The sequence below is a fragment of the Cyprinodon tularosa genome, unplaced genomic scaffold (assembly GCF_016077235.1).
Source record: "Cyprinodon tularosa strain WSP-4 unplaced genomic scaffold, ASM1607723v1 ctg231, whole genome shotgun sequence".
In the NCBI taxonomy this organism is placed as follows: domain Eukaryota; kingdom Metazoa; phylum Chordata; class Actinopteri; order Cyprinodontiformes; family Cyprinodontidae; genus Cyprinodon; species Cyprinodon tularosa.
Window position 1 is genome coordinate 504,713 of NW_024038867.1, and position 23,092 is coordinate 527,804.

The following is a 23,092-nucleotide window of genomic DNA, read 5'->3' on the forward strand; positions in this document are numbered from 1 at the left end:
CTCTTGTCTTTTTTAATGCATTTCTGATACACACTCTGGATAAAAACATAAAAAAAAAATCAGTTTCTGTTTCATTAGGCATCTGCTATGAGATTGAATATTGCGAGTCAGGTCAGGCTTTCACTATTGCTGCAATTAAAAGGGTTTCTTAGAATATATGATCAGAGACTATGTGCTTCTGAAATAGGCTACAGCCCAGAACTTCAAAAATTCCCCTTTCTTTCAAACACACACCACTGTCATCTACTATATTGCCACAATTTTTTTTACAGAGTGCCTCCCCTCTTCATTTCCTGTTTTTATCTGAAGGAGCTGAAGCTGTTTAGTTTCAGGTCAGCTCGTCAGCTTAACACTGTCTACTTAGGGCTATTTTTTGTTATCTGAAATCTCAAATTCATTTAATAGAAAAAACATCAACATGTTTTCCAGCTGCATATTTCTGGTGACTTCTTTTTTGATTATTCTGCAGTGTTTCCATGCATCTTCATGTGGTGAGTTTTCAGCCCCTAATGGGGGTTTTCTCTTCCGCTTTTGCTGAGGTAAAAAGTTCAAGATAACCTTTTTCAGGAAGACCCTTAATCTAAGAAGGTTTCTCAACTATTCTTTTAATTTCACACTCAGCACATCTTTGCAAATAGATTCTACATATTTATTATTGGATCTAACTTAATCGTGGTCCTGCTATTCCTGATGACTTACTTGTTTTTTTTACTTCATAATAGATTACTGCAGTATTTCCAAAAATATTGTTGCTTACTCTCACTTTGAGTTACAATAAAGTTTCTAAATATTTAAAAGGTATCTCTTAAAATCGGTCATTTCTTTATTTCAGCTCTATTCTCAAAAACATCAGTCGAGTGTGGCTTGAGAACTAGGACTGAAAACATCTCGGTTAGTGTAACACAGCAGTAGCCAGTTGAATAACATTTATATAACCTACATTAAAAAGTGGAATTGGAAGAAATCTATATCTAAAAAGATCCTTTTTTATTTACTAAAAGAAATTAACAGATTGTTTATGTATAGAGGACTTTAATAAAACAATACGATAACTACTTAGCCCTAAATCCATGCATTATACTGTATGAATAAATGTCTTATAGTGGTGTCTTTTATGGCGGCATTTTTATTTTTTTTTTACAATTTACTGCAAATTTGTGAAATAATGTTTTTTTTTTTGTTTATTTGTTTTTTTACCACCTGTTTGGTGACCTTCTCAGGCTAAAAATAAAGTTTCTTGAATCTGATGGGACATGATGAAACCAGCATCATTTAAATTCACCTAAAAATACAGAGAGAACCTACATGATTGCCTTGTAATGCCATGCCAATCCAGACCTAAATTGAAGGAATATGCTAACTAAAATGTTTAAATATTCAAAAAGGAAACAGAGAAAATGTTTCAATGATAATACAAGGAAAAAATCACATCTTATTTAAATAGATAGAAACAAGAACTATGAGAGAGATCAAAGGTCTATGTACGTTTCACCTGGCTCTTTATAAAAAAAATAAACAGAATGCAATGAAATATTTTATTTGGATATAATTTAGGGTTTCCTTTTGGTATATATTAAAGAATATTTACTATCGCCTCTTGTGATCTGGAAAAAAAAAATATTAATAGTTAGACAAAGGGATTTTTTTACGTTTGGCAGAGGATGATCAGCCACATAGTTTATTAAGTAGCGATGGAAGAGCCATACTGCTGAGAGCGAACCATTAGTGTGGAGCGTGATGTGCCGACTCAGAGCTCCGCGCACAATGAAGCATTTCTGCACAAGTACAGAGGGAAGATCGGAGCAGAGTTTGTCAGAGCTCATTGCGCAGTACCGGATCATTCCAGGTTAATTTCTCAGACCCTGCTGCTGCTGCCATGATCCATCTGTGATCCTGCAGCATGTGCAACGCTGCACGACAGGTGGTTGGCAGGATCAAACAGGACACAGCTGCATGGCTGATACTGCTTAGCAGATTACAGCACAATGATGCATTTTAAACGACTATCTGCTAATTTTTATTTAGTCTTGTCACGTCTTGTTGACAAAATCTCAAACCTTTGACTAGTCATGTTTTAGTCATCAAACATCCATGTTTAGCTTGACAGTTTTCGTTATTGTTGTGAAAAAAAGGCCGTCAACGAAATTATTTCGTCATCCTCATTGTTGACGAAAACAACACTGCCTTTCACAAAGCCAAATGTGTCAGGCGTGTATTTAACAGAAATTGGGCTGATGGCTTATACTTATTTCCATATCATGTGTTGGTATATGATAAGAGTTTCTAAATCTAGTCTGCAGAGTTTAGGGTGGAGTTCAAGGGGGAAGTTGAAGAAAACCACAATAAACATGTCAGTGTTGAAAGGAGAAAAATATGGGTTTGTCTCATTCAAAAAGGAACAACAAGAAAAATTGGTTGGTAGTCTATGTAGATGCATTTTTTGTCTGTCCTTTTTCAGGGTTTAATACCGGACTTAGGTAGCTGGGTCAGACAAGCATACCCACTCCAACTCTGGAGAAGAAGAGAGTGTAGCCTCTCTCGAACCAGACTGTAAACCTTCTCTGACTCCAACTCCTAAGCACGATCAGTAGGGAAAGATTTAGAAAGATGCTAAAAGACAGAATGCGCCTCCTTTGAAAACAAAATATGGACAATGCAAAACATCTTTATTAAAACCATGAAAATATTCATAGATTAAAACTTTCAACCACAGGTGCTAAGGGGACTGGGCAACAGTGAGAGGTGGAGGCCTCTGTGACCTGACCCACCTTCTGTTCCTTAGAAGTTAGTTGGATTTATAAGGTTTTTAGAATTATCTTTCATTGTTGTATCTAGGAAACTGAGGAGAGTAATTACCATGAATGGAGCTAAACCAAGATTCATGCAACCATCTAATGTTTTTCTGAAAGTAAATATCTAACAGATGTAATAGAAGCTGGAAAAACCCCAAGAGACCTCAGCCAAGCAGAACATTTTGCCCCATTTTGTGACTTACACCTATAGCAGATCAAGGCCTGGCTCACCTTTTTTTTTTTAGTACAATGTTTCTGGACTTCTTTGAGTCTGATACTGAAGCTGTCTTTAGTTATTGCTGCCACTCTCTGCTGTAGGGGGGACTTCTCCTTCTGCCAAATATTATTAACAAAAATCCTGCATCCAGATTATGATGATAATGGAAAAAATTGAAAAAGCACAACCTCCTTGGTGGAGGTAAATTACAAACATGCCTACCTTGCTACACTAGCATCCTATCTGTTTCTTTCAGATACCAACTGTCCAGATAAACCTGTGTTGACTCCATCTAGACTGGTGGTAAAGTACGGTGATCCAGCCTCTGTCACCTGTGTGGCTTGTCAAAAGGACTGTCTTCCTGTTGATGAGAGCGTTATTGACATGGAATTATCTGTGGGAAAAAGCTCAACAAATGGAACCACAGTGAATTGGACTGTAGACCATCTTACAGTATGGGACAGCCTCCTATCTCTTACTGTGTACCGTGAGTACATATAATTCATTGTCACATTTTCTATGTCTGAAAGATATATATATATATATATATATATATATATATATATATATATATATATATATATATATATATATATATATATATATATATATATATATATATATATATTACTGATGACAAGTAAAAGTATTCTTTCAATCATTATTCACATATCATTTCTTTGAATATCTTTCTAGAGTTTCCAGAAAGTGTTTCCATCAGCTTAATTCACATTGGACCTCTGACCGAGCATACAGAGTACATCCTGTAGTGCTCTGTACAGAAGGTAGCTCCCATTCAAAAACTAGTTGTGACCTTTTACAAAGGAAATACACAGCTGGGTAGCATGCATGGTGACAGTGCCCAAAAAACCCCAGTAAATAAGCTCTTTACTTGGAGTTTTAACACCAGTAAAGAAGATAATGGAGCCCAGTTCTGGTGTGACGCAAAACTGGAATTAGGACCTGAAGGACCACAGCCTCCTCCAGTGGTGAAATCAAACTATCTCACTGCTACAGTTCACTGTGAGTTTATATAAAAACACAAATACTTTAGGTGTGTGATTTTACTGAGAGGTTCACTTATTTCAAGAACTTATTTCACTAAATTGAATACATGATAGTTTAGAAACCAAAAATTATTTTTCAAGAAAAAAAAATTACAAACACTTTTTGGGTGTTTGTACATATTAAATCTGTCTTTTTTTATTCAAGTTGGTATTTTGTATTAATTATGAATTTTGGGTATGGTACGAGACAAAGTCATTGTGACCCTCTTTGACTTTTCCCATCTACCATTATCTGTTAAATTTGACCCCATCAGATATTGACAGACCCAAATTTAGAGATCAGGAGGCAGAGATGAGTTTTGCTGATTTAATTAAGAATCATACAACTGAAGCAAAGTCCAAAATCAAAATACTGAAAACCAAAAATCCAGTAAACCTCAGGGTGACCACACATGGGGTACAACAAGACAACGAAGCAAAACAAAAATAAAGCAGCAATGAGGAACGGCAGAGGTGGTGTTTTTTTGGGGAACAGAGCAAAGAATGGACTAATGAGCTGATATGGAGCAGGTGTGAACAGTACTAACAAGAGGAGCCAAAGGAGAGAGTAACCCAGGAACACAACACTGCTAGAAAACAACTACAAAGACACACAATTACAACAACCCAGTCTCATGGGAAAATGTACCCCCACTACGTTGGTCCACACTGCAAAACGTAGTGGAGGTACATTAATGGCCATTTTTTTGTGGTACTGTTACGTTTCTTCTGCCTATACGCTTTCTATTGTTTTACGTCCTAGTCACGTGACTTTCAAGATTCCAGCTGGGAGAAGAAAAAATATATATATATGGCTGACATTCGCTCATTTTTTTGTGGAAAGATTAATGACTTGAGTTTGTTTTTGCATTAAAATGAGTTTTGATTACATTTCTAGTGAGAAATGTATAGTTTGTTGCCAGAATATTTACTCAGGGAATGTACATATTCACTTGCTTGTTCGTTCCTTGCAAAGATTTTTCAAGATAATGTGAAACTAACATTTTGGTATAAACATGGCTGAGATTTCTCTAACTTTTCGTGGGAAAATCAATAATTTCAATCAGTTTCTGCATTTAAATGGGTTTTGATTACATTTATAGCGAGAAGTGTAGGGTTTATTTACATAATATTCACTTAGTGAACATACATAATCACCCGCTTGCTAGTTTTTGCTACGTTTTTCGGATCTCGTCAGGATTATGTGAAATTGCAACGTTTTGGCTGCTACCCATCGCCTAGCATTTAGCTGCCGCCCCGATTCAACATTGAATTCTTTGTGATTTAACTCCATCTGACGGATCAAACCCTCGCAACTGCGTGCGTTGCGTCTGAGGTTGATTTTCAGATCAATGCATTACGTCGTGGCATACGGGAGAAACTAATTAAACTAGTTAAAAAAAGGATCATGGGTTAAGATCGGATGTGTTTTATTTGGAAATCTACCGGATCCTTTGTGCAATTAACTTCCTGTTTGGTGCGATCTCATTGATGAGTTTTGACCAGATTTTGACCAAAGAGGAACTAAAAAAAAAAAAAACAATGAAGATAAAAATGAAGAAGGTTATATAAAGTACAAAAGTCAGTATTAAATAGAAATATTAATGAGAGAAACCGAAGGGAAGAAATAATAATGATCAGATTAAGAGTAGGTCATACTTATTTAAATGACAATTTATACTTAATAGGGAGGAAAAATAATGATAAATGTGAAGGATGTGGAGAGATAGAAAATGTAGAACATGTATTGATGAACTGTAAATCATCTGGACCTGAAAGGAAGAAATTGAAAAGAGGACAGGCCAAGAATGGAGTCTTAAAGGATTATTGGGAAATAAAGCAAATATAAAAGATATTTATAGATTAAGGAAAGCATTATTTATTTATCTTCAGAATACAAAATAAAAAAATAGAATTTAATAGATGTAAAACAATGTTGCTACACACTCATGAACAGTAGGTGGCGGTATGCCCGCCCCTTCCCTAGAGCCTGGTGGGATCGAAAACATTTTGAATGGAAATCAGTGGGGAGAAATTAATAAACTTCTGGTCCCAGTTGCTCTCTGTCACTGATTCCAGATATGCTGGTTGTGTATTCAAATTGTTTTTTGTTTTTTTTAGTTCCTCTTTGGTCAAAATCTGGTCAAAACTCATCAATGAGATTGCACCAAACAGGAAGTTAAATGCACAAAGGATCCGGTAGATTTCCAAATAAAACACATCCGATCTTAACCCATGATCCTTTTTTTAAACTAGTTTAATTAGTTGTGCCACGACGTAATGCATTGATCTGAAAATCAACCTCAGACGCAACGCACGCAGTGGCGAGGGTTTGATCCGTCAGATGGAGTTAAATCACAAAGAATTCAATGTTGAATCGGGGCGGCAGCTAAATGCTAGGCGATGGGTAGCAGCCAAAACGTTGCAATTTCACATAATCCTGACGAGATCCGAAAAACGTAGCAAAAACTAGCAAGCGGGTGATTATGTATGTTCACTAAGTAAATATTATGTAAATAAACCCTACACTTCTCGCTATAAATGTAATCAAAACCCATTTAAATGCAGAAACTGATTGAAATTATTGATTTTCCCACTAAAAGTTAGAGAAATCTCAGCCATGTTTATACCAAAATGTTACAGTTTCACATTATCTTGAAAAATCTTTGCAAGAAACGAACAAGCAAGTGAATATGTACATTCCCTGAGTAAATATTCTGGCAACAAACTATACATTTCTCACTAGAAGTGTAATCAAAACTCATTTTAATGCAAAAACAAACTCAAGTTATTAATCTTTCCACAAAAAAATGAGCGAATGTCGGCCATCTATATATATTTTTTTCTTCTCCCAGCTGGAATCTTGAAAGTCACGTGACTAGGACGTAAAACAATAGAAAGCGTATAGGCAGAAGAAATGTAACAGTACCACAAAAAAATGGCCATTAATGTACCTCCACTACGTTTTGCAGTGTGGACCAACGTAGTGGGGGTACATTTTCCCATGAGACTGGGTTGATTACAAAGCAACCCAGTCTCATGGGAAAATGTATACAAAGAAACCAAAAGGGCAGAACCCTGACACAGGTTGATTTTAGACTATGGTGTTTCTTAAAGCAAAGCAGTTTTCCTTTTTATGGCATGTTTATTCCTTAGAAATCAGTTTTAAATACAAAATAATGTCTGTTTTTGGTTTAGCTTGCAGAAAATGAAACTTTTTGTCTGTTAAAAATTGTGTTTCGTTTTTACTTAGAATGTTGGACAGTGGCAAGAATGGTCATCATCATTACTTTTACTATTACTATTTAGCCCCTGCAGATAAATATTAGATGAAGGGCTAAGGTGCAGAGCAACTAACAGCAATTAACAGCGACAAATTAACAACATATTAGTAGTATTTAGCTACTTGCTTAGTTTCCATTTAATTTAATTCCTGTTTAGAAATAAATTACAGATGATGTATTTAAAGAAAATACATTTTATATATGAAATTAAGTCCATCATGAAGTCTGAGATGCCCTTTGAAATGTATACAATGAGGTGTAGTGTATGTTCTATAATATTTGCATTATGTTTCCCTCTTTGCTGCATACACAGATGGGCCTGAGCTGAAGGTTTCAGCTGATCCACCTCCAATCACCATCACAAGAGGAAACACTCTCAATCTGACCTGCTTGGCCGAGGGCAACCCTGAACCTTCGTACAACTGGACGTTGCCGTCCAATAAGGGTTACAGCAGTGGGACCAGTCTCACCGTTCAGTCAGTGGATTATCAGGATGAAGGACAGTATGTCTGCACTGTTAGCAGCAAACTGAAAACTATCCACGTAAAATTTAATGTACAAGTCAAAGGTGAGGATTCTCTCTCTATTCATTTATAATAGAAATTGCACTTTAGAACATATTACCAGTATCGTATTTGTAATCTGTTTTTACTTTAAGAGTTATATTTTACTTTTTGTGATTGTTTTTCTGTTGTACTGTTGAGGTACAGAAAACTGAAGTCCAATCGCCTTTTGATGTATATGAACCTGGCATTTATAGTTCATTCTGATTTATGCTCAGCTTCATTGTATTTCCAGGATATGAGCCAAATTATTTTTTACAGCTGTTATTTACCTTTAACCCTCATTACCTAAAGAAGGAAGCTTATTATGGTCTGTTTGTGCATATTGAATTTTCTGATTAATAATGAGTTTTTCTTTTTTCTCTTCTTTTTTTTTAGCAAGCATCTGGCCATACATTATAGTTGCAATAGTTGTTGTTGCTCTGTTATCGTCATTGATCTTTTTTGTTTACAAACGGAATCGAAGCAGGACCAACTGAAGGATGTTTTCCTTTTGGGTTGAATGCATCACCCTGGACATGGTCTAAATTTTTGAAAAAGGATCACTGGACAATTTCTAGCAGAAGTTTGGAAGACATCTGCAGTGCCTCTAACATGTTATGGATTTATGTTGCTGTATGGTCTGCCATTTCCAATTTTGGACTAAATGTGCTCTATATAATGGAAGTTTTTAGTTATTTTTCAGTGGTTTAGATGTTCTTGGAAATTTATCAGAAGTCTTTACATCTGAAATCCTCCAATGCTGCATTGGATTATAATTAATAAGTCAATTTTTAGCATTTCAACTAATTTCTTTATGACTTAGATGAGGAGACAAACGGACAAAAATGTCTAATGCTACGTTCACACCGGACGCAGCAAAAGCAGCAAAATTGCGTCTGCTGCTTCATTTTTGCTGCTTGTACCAGTTAGTTCTGACGCGCGGCTGAAGCAGCTTTCCTGCTGTGGCTGCGCGGTGCAAAAGTGTGACTGACGCGCGTTGGGCGGAGCTTTACTATCCTTTCTCTGCCTTGCAGCTATATTTGCTGTGATCAGTGGGAATAAAGTAGTTTTAATATGTTTTTAAGTGAGAAAATACACTTGAAAACATAATCAGTGCAGTCAGTTCATTCAGATTATCATCCTGCCTTGCAATATTTTTTCTGTCGTAGCCGCACAGACCCCCACATACCTGCGGTGTGCCGACAGTAGGAATCCCTTCAACAGCAGCCTCTGGCCGGGTCGCCTCCTCGCGGTTCAGCGCGGCAGTTGGTAGGTGTTTTTCATCTAAATAATCCAAACTGCAGGCAGCAGGATAATAAAAGCGAACATATTCTGCCGGCAGATTTCTGCATTTTAAGTTAATTTATGCGTTAATAGACTGTTACAGAGGAGTGATCATAGCGCTCTGATCATCAGCGCTGTGTCTGTCTCTCTGCCAGCTCCCAGATCAGCTTCTCTGGTTGGTTGACGCGGCGCGTCGAGCAGCAAAAATTCAATTTTTCCATCTCGAGCAGCAGCGCGTTTGCGGCGCGTCAGATGCTTAAACGCGCCCGACACGCTGCTTCAGCTGCTCAGACGCGCTGCACCTGATGCTCAAAACACGCCGCGGGACCTTTTGCTGCGCCTTGACGCACGTCAACCATTGACTTTGCATGTAAACTCGCTGCTTCTGTCGCGCCAGCTGCGTCCGGTGTGAACGCAGCATAACAACACCGCCATTTTTACAGTGTTGGAACTGCGACACTGGGGTCCATTTCATGAAGCAGGTCTAAAAAACTCTTATTGAAATCCTAAACTCTAAATTGATCTAGCCTAAACTCTGAGTTTTCGGTTTCACAATGGCTGCTATAAATTAGTTCAATCAAGTCCAAGTAGAACGTCTCAGAGTTTATCACGTGTGTAACAAGTAGGAGAAGCCATTATCAGTGGAGCGCCGATTCGAAATGATCATTTTTATATTTTGTACTGATTAAATTCATTATATCACCAGGAATTTTAGGTATAGACAATGATCCATTGATCATTCCTTGCTGACCAGTCTTTTCCTTTAACTGAGTTTGAACTTATATTAGACATGCACTGGCTTGTAAATTATATGCCATTTCTGTAACTTCTCTTGTACTCATACATCTTATTTGAGGTGTGAAAGAGAGCACAAGTGTATTGTCAAGGTCTCCTTTTTACTGTCTCTAGTTACATTGCAATTAGCCGTGCCTGAATCAACCCCCCCACACACACACACACACACATTCTGTAGTTCAATCCATTCTCTGTGTGTACCTGTCCTGCTCACAGTATTTGATTATGACCAATTAGATCATTATAACTATCACAATAATTTTCATGGTCATGGTGCTGATGACAGGCTTGATTGCACATTCCATTCACCTGCCTAGCTCCGCCCAGTTTCTTGTTACCACTCATCTGTTTCACCTACTCCAGTCTCTATTTAAATTGCCTTCTTCCAGTCATCAGTGCCACATTATTCGAGCCCTTGGTGAGTTTTCTAGCGGATATTATTGTTTCTGATTACCTGGTCCTGACCTGTTCTACCTCTCAACAACTGAGCCTGCCTGTTCCCATTTGGATTTGTTTGCCTGACCTGTCTTGGGACTCCTGCTGGATTATGCCTGTTTAGTGTTTATATAAACAATCCTTCAACATTTGGGCAACTTGTCATATTTAAAGTAACCATTATTTTTTTAACCCCAGATCATAAGGACAGCATCTCACCTTCAGTTTGGGATTATAGCACAACACAAATCAAAAGAATGGCTCAAAATTAGACAAAGTATGTGTAACATATTTTTTTATTGAGGCTTTTATGGCGCTAGTGGCTCTTTTTTTGTACAGTGGGCTGACAGGAAAGGGGGAGAGAGACATGTGGCAAAGGACCACAGATAGGATTTGAACCTGGGTCGGCCACAATGAGGACTAAGACCACCAAAGCATGACTTTCCGAAACAGATTTATCAAGAATTAAATGCCTTGCTGAATTTTACTTTATAGGTAGCCAACTACATAAAACAGAAAGAAAAATGACAATTGTTAGATTTGAGGGCAGTCTTTACATACAAAGAGGCAGGATTTGTGATAAGGAAAAGGGTAAGGTTTCAACATTGAAAGTGAGGGAAGTAGCGTTACCTTACACCTAGACTTAGACTCAACTTTATCTCTAAAGATTATTTCTTTGGGAAGTTATGCTACCAATAGCTTATATAGAATACAAGGAATTAAGGAAATATGCTATTAAAGATAAAAATACAACATACAACATAAAAGATCATATATAATATGAAAAAGCATCAAAAACGAACTAACTTGTGCCCCGTGGAAGAGATTGTCATTTCCAAACGAAGCTAAGCTGAAGTTTGCTGGGAACAATGGTGCCATGTGTTGTTCTGAGGGTGTCCTACATAGCTGTCTTCTTATTTGTGAAAAACTGTGGCAAGTTTATTTTCTCCCCCTATTGTGCTCTTTGTTAAACAAACAGTATACGTAAAAAGTATGTACACAAACTACCATTTACTATGCTTAAATGTTACTTTATAAGCAAAGCAATTTAAAAGATCAGTTTTATGTCAATGCAAAATTGCTCAGTAATCTTAAAAAAAAAAGATTTATTGTGAAAATGTTTTAATAAAAAATGGAATTTCTGAATGTCAATTTTTTATTTTGTTATTTGTACCCCCTTTTATATATCCATACCTGTGTGACCCTTTTATAATGCCTGTTGTTTTGCTGCTGCTGCAACATAATTTCCCCATTTTGGTTCCATAAAGTGATTTTCTATTCTAATCTGTGGCTTTTTTTTTTTTTTTTTACCAATCTAGATAGAATTGATCAGTACAATTTGATTAAAATGATTATAAATTCAAGTATTGTGAATTGGTGCTGCATAAATAGACTGAATAAAAAAAAAAAAAGGAAGACTTTGAACTGTCCAATAGGAACATAATTTTTTAAATGCTACTGAAATGTCAATCTAAAGAGGTCAATCTTGTGGCGTATTTTTAAAAATCCATTGAGTCAAAAGAACGTGTGAACTTGAATGAGAGGCTTCTTTGTTTAATGGACCACTTCTTCAAAGTCTCTGGCACTACATCCTGATGTTGATTTTTGTTAAAAACAGAAGTTTGGAGGTACAGTGAGGAAAACAAGTATTTGAACACCCTGCTATTTTGCAAATTCTCCCACATAGAAATCATGGAGGGGTCAGAAATTGTCATCATATGTGCATGTTCACTGTGAGAGACAATCTAAAAAATATATCCAGAAATCACAATGTATGATTTTATAACTATCAGTAAGATGCTGCTGCTGCAAAGTTCTAAGGACTAAAAATACTAAGTATTTGAACACCTATGAAAATCAATGTTAATATTTGGTACAGTATGCTGGTGAAGATTCGCAGTCATCCAGGTCATAGCCATTTAAAAAAAAAAGGAAATTAAAAACAATCCACTGGACCTTGTTTCCAAGTTAAAAGATGATGAAGAACTCAACACTATTCCTGACATTTTGTATTAAAAAAGCTTCCCAAATGGGAAGCGAAACATCCAGTGGTTTGTTTTTTTTAGCTTTTTTGGTACTCCATTATAATGTTTACCGGTATGTTACATATGTGCATTGCAAAGACAGATCATTCAGATATCCAAAAAATTACAGACTTGTAAAAATCAAGAACTCATTGTACTGGTGCTATAACCGTCAACTTAAAGCACTTGAAATAAGATTTCAACCTACAGCTCCCTTCTCAAGCTGGCATCACACATACTACCTCACGTCCGCTATGTCATCCAACCACAAACCGTTGCCATTGAGCAGTTGTCACTTGATGTGAAAACTCAGGACCTGTCTGTGCATTGCCTCTTATTTTGAAATTTAACTGGAACCATTTTACTCTTTTCATGTCTGACTTCCTGAGAGAGTAATTTTGCTCTCTCAACTGTCACATATAGACTTGATCCATGTATCTGATGGATGATGGAGGGAAGCTGTGTGTCCTGCTACAGTGCAACAGAGTCAGTGAGAATTATTACTCTGACTAGAAAAGCTTTTATTTGTGATGGCATGAATGAAGAGTCTGTGTGAATTAGAGGTTAGTGTCCTCACACTGCCCTGGTCCAGCTTTCTTTTGATTATTGTAATGATGGAGTGCTACATGTTTCATTTCAGGGACAAGGCTTTTTTGATTGAACAATTGAGCAAATTGTTACTTACAAAAGAAAAAAATATTGCAAAGCATACCACACATTAGGTTTTATTTGAGTTTTTACTTTTTTTTACCTTGGTGTAGCACATATGAGTGCAAATTGTTACTTAGAAAAGAAAACAATATTGCAAAGCATAGCAGACATTATGTTGGGGGCTGGAGAAGTACCACCTTCCTCCAGCAGAGTCCGCCGTGGATCCTCCTGAGCCGAGCCTTCGACGCACCTGAGGCTCGTTCCATCATCAGAGGATCCACAGTATAAAAGCTGTCTTCAGACCTTGCCTCGACGCCGCAGTGTTGAGAGTCTAGTTGGTTAGCACCTGAGCCAAAGAACCTTCTGAGAATCTTTTGTTGCCCTCTGAGTCCTGCTAGGATTCTAATCCTTTGTGTCTCTGTTTCCAGGAAACCAGTTTTTCTCTGTGAGCTCTGGATGAGCTTATTCCGCCGAGCCTGCCCTCTGAGCCAAACCCGAAGACTTCTCTCTGGATTTCCCATGCAGTTCTGGATTAAGAGCTGGAAACCCAAAGCCAAGGTCTGCTCCTTCATCAGAAGTAAGACGCTGAAGCAGTTATCGGACTCTGCTGAAACAAACCTTCTCTGGACCCAACAGTTCCTCTCTCTGAGCTCAAACCGGAACCCTCAAGGTATTAACCTGAACATTAAAAACCCAAACCCAATTGCTCTCAAAGCTAACTGCTCTGTTATCTCCAGTGAACCAGTCCCCAGGCCTGAACCAGTTCCAGACATTATTCCATGTGCTTGTGAACAATAAACATTGTTAAAACTTTAACTCTTGTTTCCGCCTCCGTGGTGTTCTGCATTATTGGGTCTCATCAGTGAACCCATCATGACACATTAGGTTTTATTGGAGTTTTTCACTTTTTTTTACCGTAGTGTAGCACATATGAGTACAAATGAAGACTCAGATATAAATGATGATTCAAGATCTTCGCAGGGCAACACAGAGACAAACAGGACATACAACCATTCACTCACACCTAAGGAGAATTTAGAGAAGCCAATTAACCTAACAGTCATGTTTTTGGACTGTGGGAGGAAGCCGGAGTACCTGGAGAGAACCAACGCATGCTCAGGGAGAAGTTGCAAACTCAGTTGTAGAATCCCACTTGCTTTAAGTGTATCAGTGCAATGGGGAAATAGGGCCCTCCCTGTGTGTGGCTTGTTATATGCTGCTGGCTCAATGTAGAGTGCCAGTCTGTGAAAGCTGCATGAGAGATGAGTAGCATTCTTCAGCACACAGTAGAAAACAGTTAGAAACGTAGTGAAACATAGGTTTTTTTTTACTAACTTAGACAAATACTGTGTAATGACTATTAAGTACAGTACAGGGGAGCGTGCATACATAGACACTAGGTGGTGCTAAAGCACTAGGAAGTTTGCCCTTTATCAACGAAAATGCCCTTTTGAAACTCCTTTTTTTTTATTATTATTAATATTAAGATTTCACTGAGGTCGGTTTTGAAATTATCTTTTGAAAACCTGAGCCATTAAAAACGACTGAAACAATGCCCCGAAATGAGCCACCTCCTTGCGCACACCCGACCAGCGTATCTCTCTTCATTTGTCACGTGAACTCACGCGGTCGCCCGCAGGGCATGCCAGATGCGCAGCATCATAGCAGTTCAGTAAGCGTCTTCAGATAGCAGGAACGGTCACTGACAGGCTGCTTCTCCCCACCCCATTAGCCAGGTAATACACAGATCAAGCAAAATCATTTTGTTGTGCATTAAAATCTCTCATTCAGCAGCACCAAACAAGCATTTTTTGCCAACTGGTCACCTGATAAACTAGTTAGGCTAGATAAAGTTTTACACTGTAGCCCAAGTCAATGACAGATAACGTGAGGACGACCACATAGGCTACAAATAATTTCGGTAGAGTTTGCAATTGCAAATATATGTGTTAAGACAAACGTTTTCTGTTGTATAGGTTTTGTTAGGCAACATAAATAAACACATTTTGGTCTCTTTATTGTCTTAATTGTATATTGATTTAGTAATTGAAGCACAATGCCAAGAAAGTAGGGTTAATCGTATTGAAAAATCTTAAAAGCTGTTCACATTTTATTTTTAAGTGGTTTGTACAAAATCAGCAGGTATTAAAATAGCTATTATTTAGTAGGCTACCATAAGTCATATCCATGTGACAAGACTTCCAGTCATGTTGCCCTATTAGCCCATTATTTAAACTACTGTGGCATATTTTTTAAAGCTATTATTATTATTATTATCATTATTATTGTCATGATGGTATTATTATTATATTGTAGCCAGTCACAGCAGGGAAGCTCTATACCATCAACATCTACCAGGACAGGAGATGAGGAAGAGTTCAGGGAAGACACAGAGACAGAAAAAGACCAGGATGAGGGAGAACAGATGGATGAAGGAGAGCAGATGGGTGAGGGAAAACAGGGAGATGAGCCAGATGAAAGAAGAAGAAAGTTGAACAAGCGTACTACTTTAAAGTAGTACGCTTTAGTCTGTTCTGTTGGTGGTGCGACTTTTTTCCATTGAAAACTCACGTTTAGAGAATGTTACAAATAAAAGTCAAAATTCATTCAACATGCGTGTGTATTTTTTTTTTTTTTTATAATTAAGTGTTCCACGTGCGCTAAAAAGTGCCCACCCCCAACACATGTGATCTCAAGGCACTTTACAGAGAAAATCCAAACAGATCATACAGTCAAATTGATTCAAAGTTCTCTTCCTAAGGAAAACCAGCTGATTGCAAATCATTGACTCGGAAAGCAATCCCTCACACCAAGCATACTTGTAGTGACAGTGGAGAGGAAAAGCTCCCTTTTAACAGGAAGGAACCTCCAGCAGAACCAAGCTCAGTGTGAAGGGCCATCTACTGAGGCTGACAAGGGTTCAAAGAGATAGGACTAGACGTACAGAAAGTAGCAAAGCTGCAAAAGGTAACTGTTAACTAGCTCCAGGATGCGCCATTTAATATAACTTTTGGAAACCTCTTTTTTATGCAACAGTATTAATCAAAATGTCAATGTGGACACTATTTAAATAAAGTTTAGTTCCACCTATGTCTCTTGTCTTGTTTAATGCATTTCTGATACACACTCTGGATAAAAAAAAAAATCTGTTTCTGTTTCATTAGGCATCTGTTATGAGATAAAATATTGTGAGTCAGGTCAGCGTTTAACCATTGCTGCAATTAAAAGGGTTTCTTAGAATATATGATCAGAGACTATGTGCTCCTGAAATAGGCTACAGCCCAGAACTTCAGTTTCAATTCCGCTTTCTTTCAAACACACACCACTGTCATCTACTACATTGGCACTTTTTGTTTTTACAGAGTGCCTCCCCTCTGCATTTTCCCTTTTTTATCTGAAGGAGCTGAAGCTGTTTAGTTTCAGGTCAGCTCCTCAGCTTAACACTGTTTGCTTAGGGCTGTTTTTTGTTCTCCGAAACCTCAAATTAATTTAATAGAAAAACATCAACATGTTTTCCAGCTGCATATTTCTGGTGACTTCTTTTTTGATTATTCTGCAGTGTTTTCATGCATCTTCATGTGGTGAGTTTTCCACCCTTAATCGGGGATTTTCTCTTCCACTTTTGCTGAGTTAAAAAGTTCAAGATAACCTTTTTCAGGGAGACCCTTAATCTAAGAAGGTTTCTCAATTATTCTTTTAATTTCACACTCAGCACATCTTTGCAAATAGATTCTACATATTTATTATTGGATCTAACTTAATCGTGGTCCTGCTATTCCTGATGACTTACTTGTTTTGTTACTTTATAATAGATTACTGCAGTATTTCCAAAATATTGTTGCTTACTCTCACTTTGAGTTACAATAAAGTTTCTAAATATTTAAAAGGTATCTCTTAAAATCGGTCATTTCTTTATTTCAGCTCTATTCTCAAAAACATCAGTCGAGTGTGGCTTGAGAACTAGGACTGAAAACATCTCGGTTAGTGTAACACAGCAGTAGCTTGTTGAATAACATTTATATAACCTACATTAAAAAGTGGAATTGGAAGAAATCTATATCTAAAAAGATCCTTTTTTATTTACTAAAAGAAAATAACAGATTGTTTATGTATAGAGGACTTTAATAAAACAATACGATAACTACTTACCCCATAAATCCATGCATTATACTGTATGAATAAATGTCTTATAGTGGTGTCTTTTATGGCGGCATTTTTTTTTTTTTTTTTTTTTTTTTTTTTTTACAATTTACTGCAAATTTGTTGAAATACTGTTTTTTTTTGTTGTTTATTTGTTTGTTTTTTTACCACCTCTTTGGTGACTTTCTCAGGCTAAAAATAAAGTTTTTTGAATCTGATGGGACATGATGAAACTGGCATAATTTAAATTCACCTAAAAATACAGAGAGAACCTACATGATTGCCTTGTAATGCCATGCCAATCCAGACCTAAATTGAAGGAATATGCTAACTAAAATGTTTAAATATTCAAAAAGGAAACAGAGAAAATGTTTCAATGATAATACAAGGAAAAAATCACATCTTATTTAAATAGATAGAAACAAGAACTATGAGAGAGATCAAAGGTCTATGTACGTTTCACCTGGCTCTTTATAAAAAAAATAAACAGAATGCAATGAAATATTTTATTTTGGATATAATTTAGGGTTTCCTTTTGGTATATATTAAAGAATGTTTACTATCGCCTCTTGTGATCTGGAAAAAAAGAAATATTAATAGTTAGACGTTTGGCAGAGGATGATCAGCCACATAGTTTATTAAGTAGCGATGGAAGAGCCATACTGCTGAGAGCGAACCATTAGTGTGGAACGTGAAGCGCCGACTCGGAGCTCCGCGCACAAAGAAGCATTTCTGCACAAGTACAGAGGGAAGATCAGAGTAGAGTTTGTCAGAGCTCATTGCGCAGTACCGGATCATTCCAGGTTAATTTCTCAGACCCTGCTGCTGCTGCCATGATCCATCTGTGATCCTGCAGCATGTGCAACGCTGCACGACAGGTGGGCGGCAGGATCAAACAGGACACAGCTGCATGGCTGATACTGCTTAGCAGATTACAGCACAATGATGCATTTTAAACGACTATCCGCTAATTTTTATTTAGTCTTGTCACGTCTTGTTGACAAAATCTCAAACCTATGACTAGTCATGTTTTAGTCATCAAACATCCTTGTTTAGCTTGACAGTTTTCGTTATTGTCGTGAAAAAAAGGCTGTCAACGAAATAATTTCGTCATCCTCATTGTTGACGAAAACAACACTGCCTTTCACAAAGCCAAATGTGTCAGGCGTGTATTTAACAGAAATTGGGCTGATGGCTGATACTTATTTCCATATCATGTGTTGGTATATGATAACAGGTTCTAAATCTAGTCTGCAGAGTTTAGGGTGGAGTTCGAGGAGGAAGTTGAATAAAACCACAATAAACATGTCAGTGTTGAAAGGAGAAAAATATGGGTTTGTCTCATTCAAAAAGGAAAAACAAGAAAAATTGGTTGGTAGTCTATGTAGATGCATTTTTTGTCTGTCCTTTTTCAGGTTTTAATACCGGACTGAGGTAGCTGGGTCAGACAAGCATACCCACTCCAACTCTGGAGAAGAAGAGAGTGTAGCCTCTCTTGAACCAGATTGTAAACCTTCTCTGACTCCAACTCCTAAGCACGATCAGTAGGGAAAGATTCAGAAAGATGCTAAAAGACAAAATGCTCCTCCTTTTAAGACAAAATATGGACAATGCAAAACATCTTTATTAAAACCGTGAAAATATTCATAGATTAAAACTTTCCACCACAGGTGGGTGCTAAGGGGACTGGGCAACAGTGAGAGGTGGAGGCCTCTGTGACCTGACCCACCTTCTGTTCCTTAGAAGTTAGTTGGATTTATAAAGTTTTTAGAATTATCTTTCATTGTGTTATCAAGGAAACTGAGGAGACTAATTACCATGAATGGAGCTAAACCAAGATTCATGAAACCATCTAATGTTTTTCTGAAAGTAAATATCTAACAGATGTAATAGAAGCTGGAAAAATCCCCGGAGAGTACAGACCTCTGCCAAGCAGAAAATTTTACCCCACTTTGTGACTTACACCTATAGCTTAAACTCGCACATGATCTGGATCCTTACCAAATTTGAATGAATTTTTTCTTTGGCTTGAGGTGCACCTTCTTTAAGTTTATAAATAAGACAGCCTCTGGTTTTTGTTCTTCTCTCCCCTTCTTCATCCCCTGTGCACTTCCAATTCTTTGTTGATCAGCAGATAAAGGATTCGAGCTAGGCATGGCTCACCTTTTTTGTTTTTAAGTACAATGTTTCTGGACATCTTTGAGTCTGATACTGAAGCTGTCTATAGTCATTGCTGCCGCTGTAGGGGGGAACTTGTCCTTCCACCAAATATTATTAATAAAAATCCTTAAAACAATTTCCTGCATCCAAATTATGATGTTTATTGAAAAAATTGAAAATTGAAAAAACATAACGTCCTTGTGGTGGAGGTAAAATACAAACATGCCTACCTTGCTACACTAGCATCCTATCTGTTTCTTTCAGATACCAACTGTCCAGATAAACCTGTGTTGACTCCATCTAGACTGGTGGTGAAGTACGGTGATCCAGCCTCTGCCACATGTGTGGCTTGTCAAAAGGACTGTCTTCCTGTTGAGGAGAGCGTTATTGCTATTGAAATACCTGTGGGATATAGCTCAACAAATGGAACCACAGTGAAGTGGAAAGTAGACCATCTTAGATTATGGGACAGTGAACCAAAATGCTTCTATACTGACAAGAATGATAAACAGTGTTGCAGCCGCCTATCTGTTACTGTGTACCGTAAGTACATATAATTCATCGTCACATTTTTTATGTCTGAAAGATATATATATATATATATATATATATATATATATATATATATATATATACACTATATTGCCAAAAGTATTTGCTCACCTGCCTTGACTCACATATGAGCTTAAGTGACATCCCGTTCCTAATCCATAGGGTTCAATATGACGTCGGTCCACCCTTTGCAGCTAGAACAGCTTCAACTCTTCTGGGAAGGCTGTCCACAAGGTTTAGGAGTGTGTTTATGGGAATTTTTGACCATTCTTCCAGAAGCGCATTTGTGAGGTCGCACACTGATGTTGGACGAGAAGGCCTGGCTCTCAGTCTCCGCTCTAATTCATCCCAAAGGTGTTCTATCGGGTTGAGGTCAGGACTCTGTGCAGGCCAGTCAAGTTCATCCACACCAGACTCTGTCATCCATGTCTTTATGGACCTTGCTTTGTGCACTGGTGCACAGTCATGTTGGAAGAGGAAGGGGCCAGCTCCAAACTGTTCCCACAAAGTTGGGAGCATGGAATTGTCCAAAATGTCTTGGTATGCTGAAGCATTCAGAGTTCCTTTCACTGGAACTAAGGGGCCAAGCCCAGCTCCTGAAAAACAACCCCACACCATAATCCCCCCTCCACCAAACTTTACACTTGGCACAATGCAGTCAGACAAGTACCGTTCTCCTGGCAACCGCCAAACCCAGACCCGTCCATCAGATTGCCAGATGGAGAAGCGCGATTCGTCACTCCAGAGAACGCGTCTCCACTGCTCTAGAGTCCAGTGGCGGCGTGCTTTACACCACCGCATCCGACGCTTTGCATTGCACTTGGTGATGTATGGCTTGGATGCAGCTGCTCGACCATGGAAACCCATTCCATGAAGCTCTCTGCGCACTGTTCTTGAGCTAATCTGAAGGCCACATGAAGTTTGGAGGTCTGTAGTGATTGACTCTGCAGAAAGTTGGCGACCTCTTCGCACTATGCGCGTCAGCATCCGCTGACCCTGCTCCGTCAGTTTACGTGGCCTACCACTTCGTGGCTGAGTTGCTGTCGTTCCCAAACACTTCCATTTTCTTATAATACAGCTGACAGTTGACTGTGGAATATTTAGGAGCGAGGAAATTTCACGACTGGATTTGTTGCACAGGTGGCATCCTATCACAGTTCCACGCTGGAATTCACTGAGCTCCTGAGAGCGACCCATTCTTTCACAAATGTTTGTAAAAACAGTCTGCATGCCTAGGTGCTTGAATTTATACACCTGTGGCCATGGAAGTGATTGGAACACCTGATTCCAATAATTTGGATGGGTGAGCAAATACTTTTGGCAATATAGTGTATATATATATGTATATATATATATATATATATACACTATATTGCCAAAAGTATTTGCTCACCCATCCAAATTATTGGAATCAGGTGTTCCAATCACTTCCATGGCCACAGGTGTATAAATTCAAGCACCTAGGCATGCAGACTGTTTTTACAAACATTTGTGAAAGAATGGGTCGCTCTCAGGAGCTCAGTGAATTCCAGCGTGGAACTGTGATAGGATGCCACCTGTGCAACAAATCCAGTCGTGAAATTTCCTCGCTCCTAAATATTCCACAGTCAACTGTCAGCTGTATTATAAGAAAATGGAAGTGTTTGGGAACGACAGCAACTCAGCCACGAAGTGGTAGGCCACGTAAACTGACGGAGCGGGTTCAGCGGATGCTGACGCGCATAGTGCGAAGAGGTCGCCAACTTTCTGCAGAGTCAATCACTACAGACCTCCAAACTTCATGTAGCTCAAGAACAGTGCGCAGAGAGCTTCATGGAATGGGTTTCCATGGGCGAGCAGCTGCATCCAAGCCATACATCACCAAGTGCAATGCAAAGCGTCGGATGCGGTGGTGTAAAGCACGCCGCCACTGGACTCTAGAGCAGTGGAGACGCGTTCTCTGGAGTGACGAATCGCGCTTCTCCATCTGGCAATCTGATGGACGGGTCTGGGTTTGGCGGTTGCCAGGAGAACGGTACTTGTCTGACTGCATTGTGCCAAGTGTAAAGTTTGGTGGAGGGGGGATTATGGTGTGGGGTTGTTTTTCAGGAGCTGGGCTTGGCCCCTTAGTTCCAGTGAAAGGAACTCTGAATGCTTCAGCATACCAAGACATTTTGGACAATTCCATGCTCCCAACTTTGTGGGAACAGTTTGGAGCTGGCCCCTTCCTCTTCCAACATGACTGTGCACCAGTGCACAAAGCAAGGTCCATAAAGACATGGATGACAGAGTCTGGTGTGGATGAACTTGACTGGCCTGCACAGAGTCCTGACCTCAACCCGATAGAACACCTTTGGGATGAATTAGAGCGGAGACTGAGAGCCAGGCCTTCTCGTCCAACATCAGTGTGCGACCTCACAAATGCGCTTCTGGAAGAATGGTCAAAAATTCCCATAAACACACTCCTAAACCTTGTGGACAGCCTTCCCAGAAGAGTTGAAGCTGTTCTAGCTGCAAAGGGTGGACCGACGTCATATTGAACCCTATGGATTAGGAACGGGATGTCACTTAAGCTCATATGTGAGTCAAGGCAGGTGAGCAAATACTTTTGGCAATATAGTGTATATATATATATTACTGATGAAAAGTTTTAGTTTTCTTTCAATCATTATTCACATATAATTTCTTTGAATATCTTTCTAGAGCCTCCAGAAAGTGTTTCCATCAGCTTAAATCAAAGTGGACCTCTGACCGAGCATACAGAGTACATCCTGCAGTGCTCTGTACAAGAGGTAGCTCCCATTCAAAAACTAGTTGTGACCTTTTACAAAGGAAATACACAGCTGGGTAGCATGCATGGCGACAGTACCCCCAAAAAAACAGTAAATAAGATCTTTACTTGGAGTTTTCACACGAGTAAAGAAGATAATGGAGCCCAGTTCTGGTGTGATGCAAAACTGGAATTGGGACCTGAAGGACCACAGCCTCCTCCAGTGTTGAAATCAAACTATCTCACTGCTACAGTTCACTGTGAGTTTATATACAAACACAAATACTTTAGGTTTGGGATTTTACTAACAGGTTCACTTATTTCAGGAACTTATTTCACTAAATTGAATACATGATAGTTTAGAAACAAAAAATTATTTTTCAAGAAAACAAACGTACAAACAATTTTTGGGTGTTTG

General features: G+C 38.4%; 2 protein-coding genes across 5 annotated transcripts in view; both read left to right on the top strand.

Moving 5' to 3' along the window:
- Positions 1-295: 295 nt before the first annotated feature.
- Positions 296-23,092, top strand: part of LOC119784690 (intercellular adhesion molecule 1-like) — a 75,811-nt gene continuing 53,014 nt past the window's right edge. For 2 of the 4 annotated variants that reach the window (XM_038286883.1, XM_038286882.1), the window contains exons 1-3: positions 16,487-16,654; positions 19,638-19,916; positions 22,608-22,934. In XM_038286883.1, coding sequence (XP_038142811.1) covers positions 16,582-16,654; positions 19,638-19,916; positions 22,608-22,934 — 679 coding nt within the window. In that variant the 5' untranslated portion in view covers positions 16,487-16,581. Of the gene's footprint in view, positions 492-16,486; positions 16,655-19,637; positions 19,917-22,607; positions 22,935-23,092 lie in introns of those variants that run through there. The other 2 variants (XM_038286880.1, XM_038286879.1) reach the window with 2 other exon arrangements.
- Positions 3,720-8,826, top strand: LOC119784691 (pregnancy-specific beta-1-glycoprotein 4-like). Its single transcript, XM_038286884.1, has 3 exons — positions 3,720-4,032; positions 7,653-7,907; positions 8,281-8,826. The coding sequence occupies exons 1-3, from the start codon at positions 3,855-3,857 to the stop codon at positions 8,379-8,381; spliced, it is 534 nt and encodes a 177-aa protein (XP_038142812.1). The 5' UTR covers positions 3,720-3,854; the 3' UTR covers positions 8,382-8,826.

What these genes read in the sequence shown, in the direction of transcription:
- LOC119784691 (XM_038286884.1), top strand. Translation starts at nt 3,855, where the DNA reads ATGCATGGTGACAGTGCCCAAAAAACCCCAGTAAATAAGCTCTTTACT. An exon ending in TCTCACTGCTACAGTTCACT is followed by an intron (nt 4,033 to 7,652) that starts GTGAGTTTATAT and finishes CTGCATACACAG; the next exon opens with ATGGGCCTGAGCTGAAGGTT. An exon ending in ATTTAATGTACAAGTCAAAG is followed by an intron (nt 7,908 to 8,280) that starts GTGAGGATTCTC and finishes CTTTTTTTTTAG; the next exon opens with CAAGCATCTGGCCATACATT.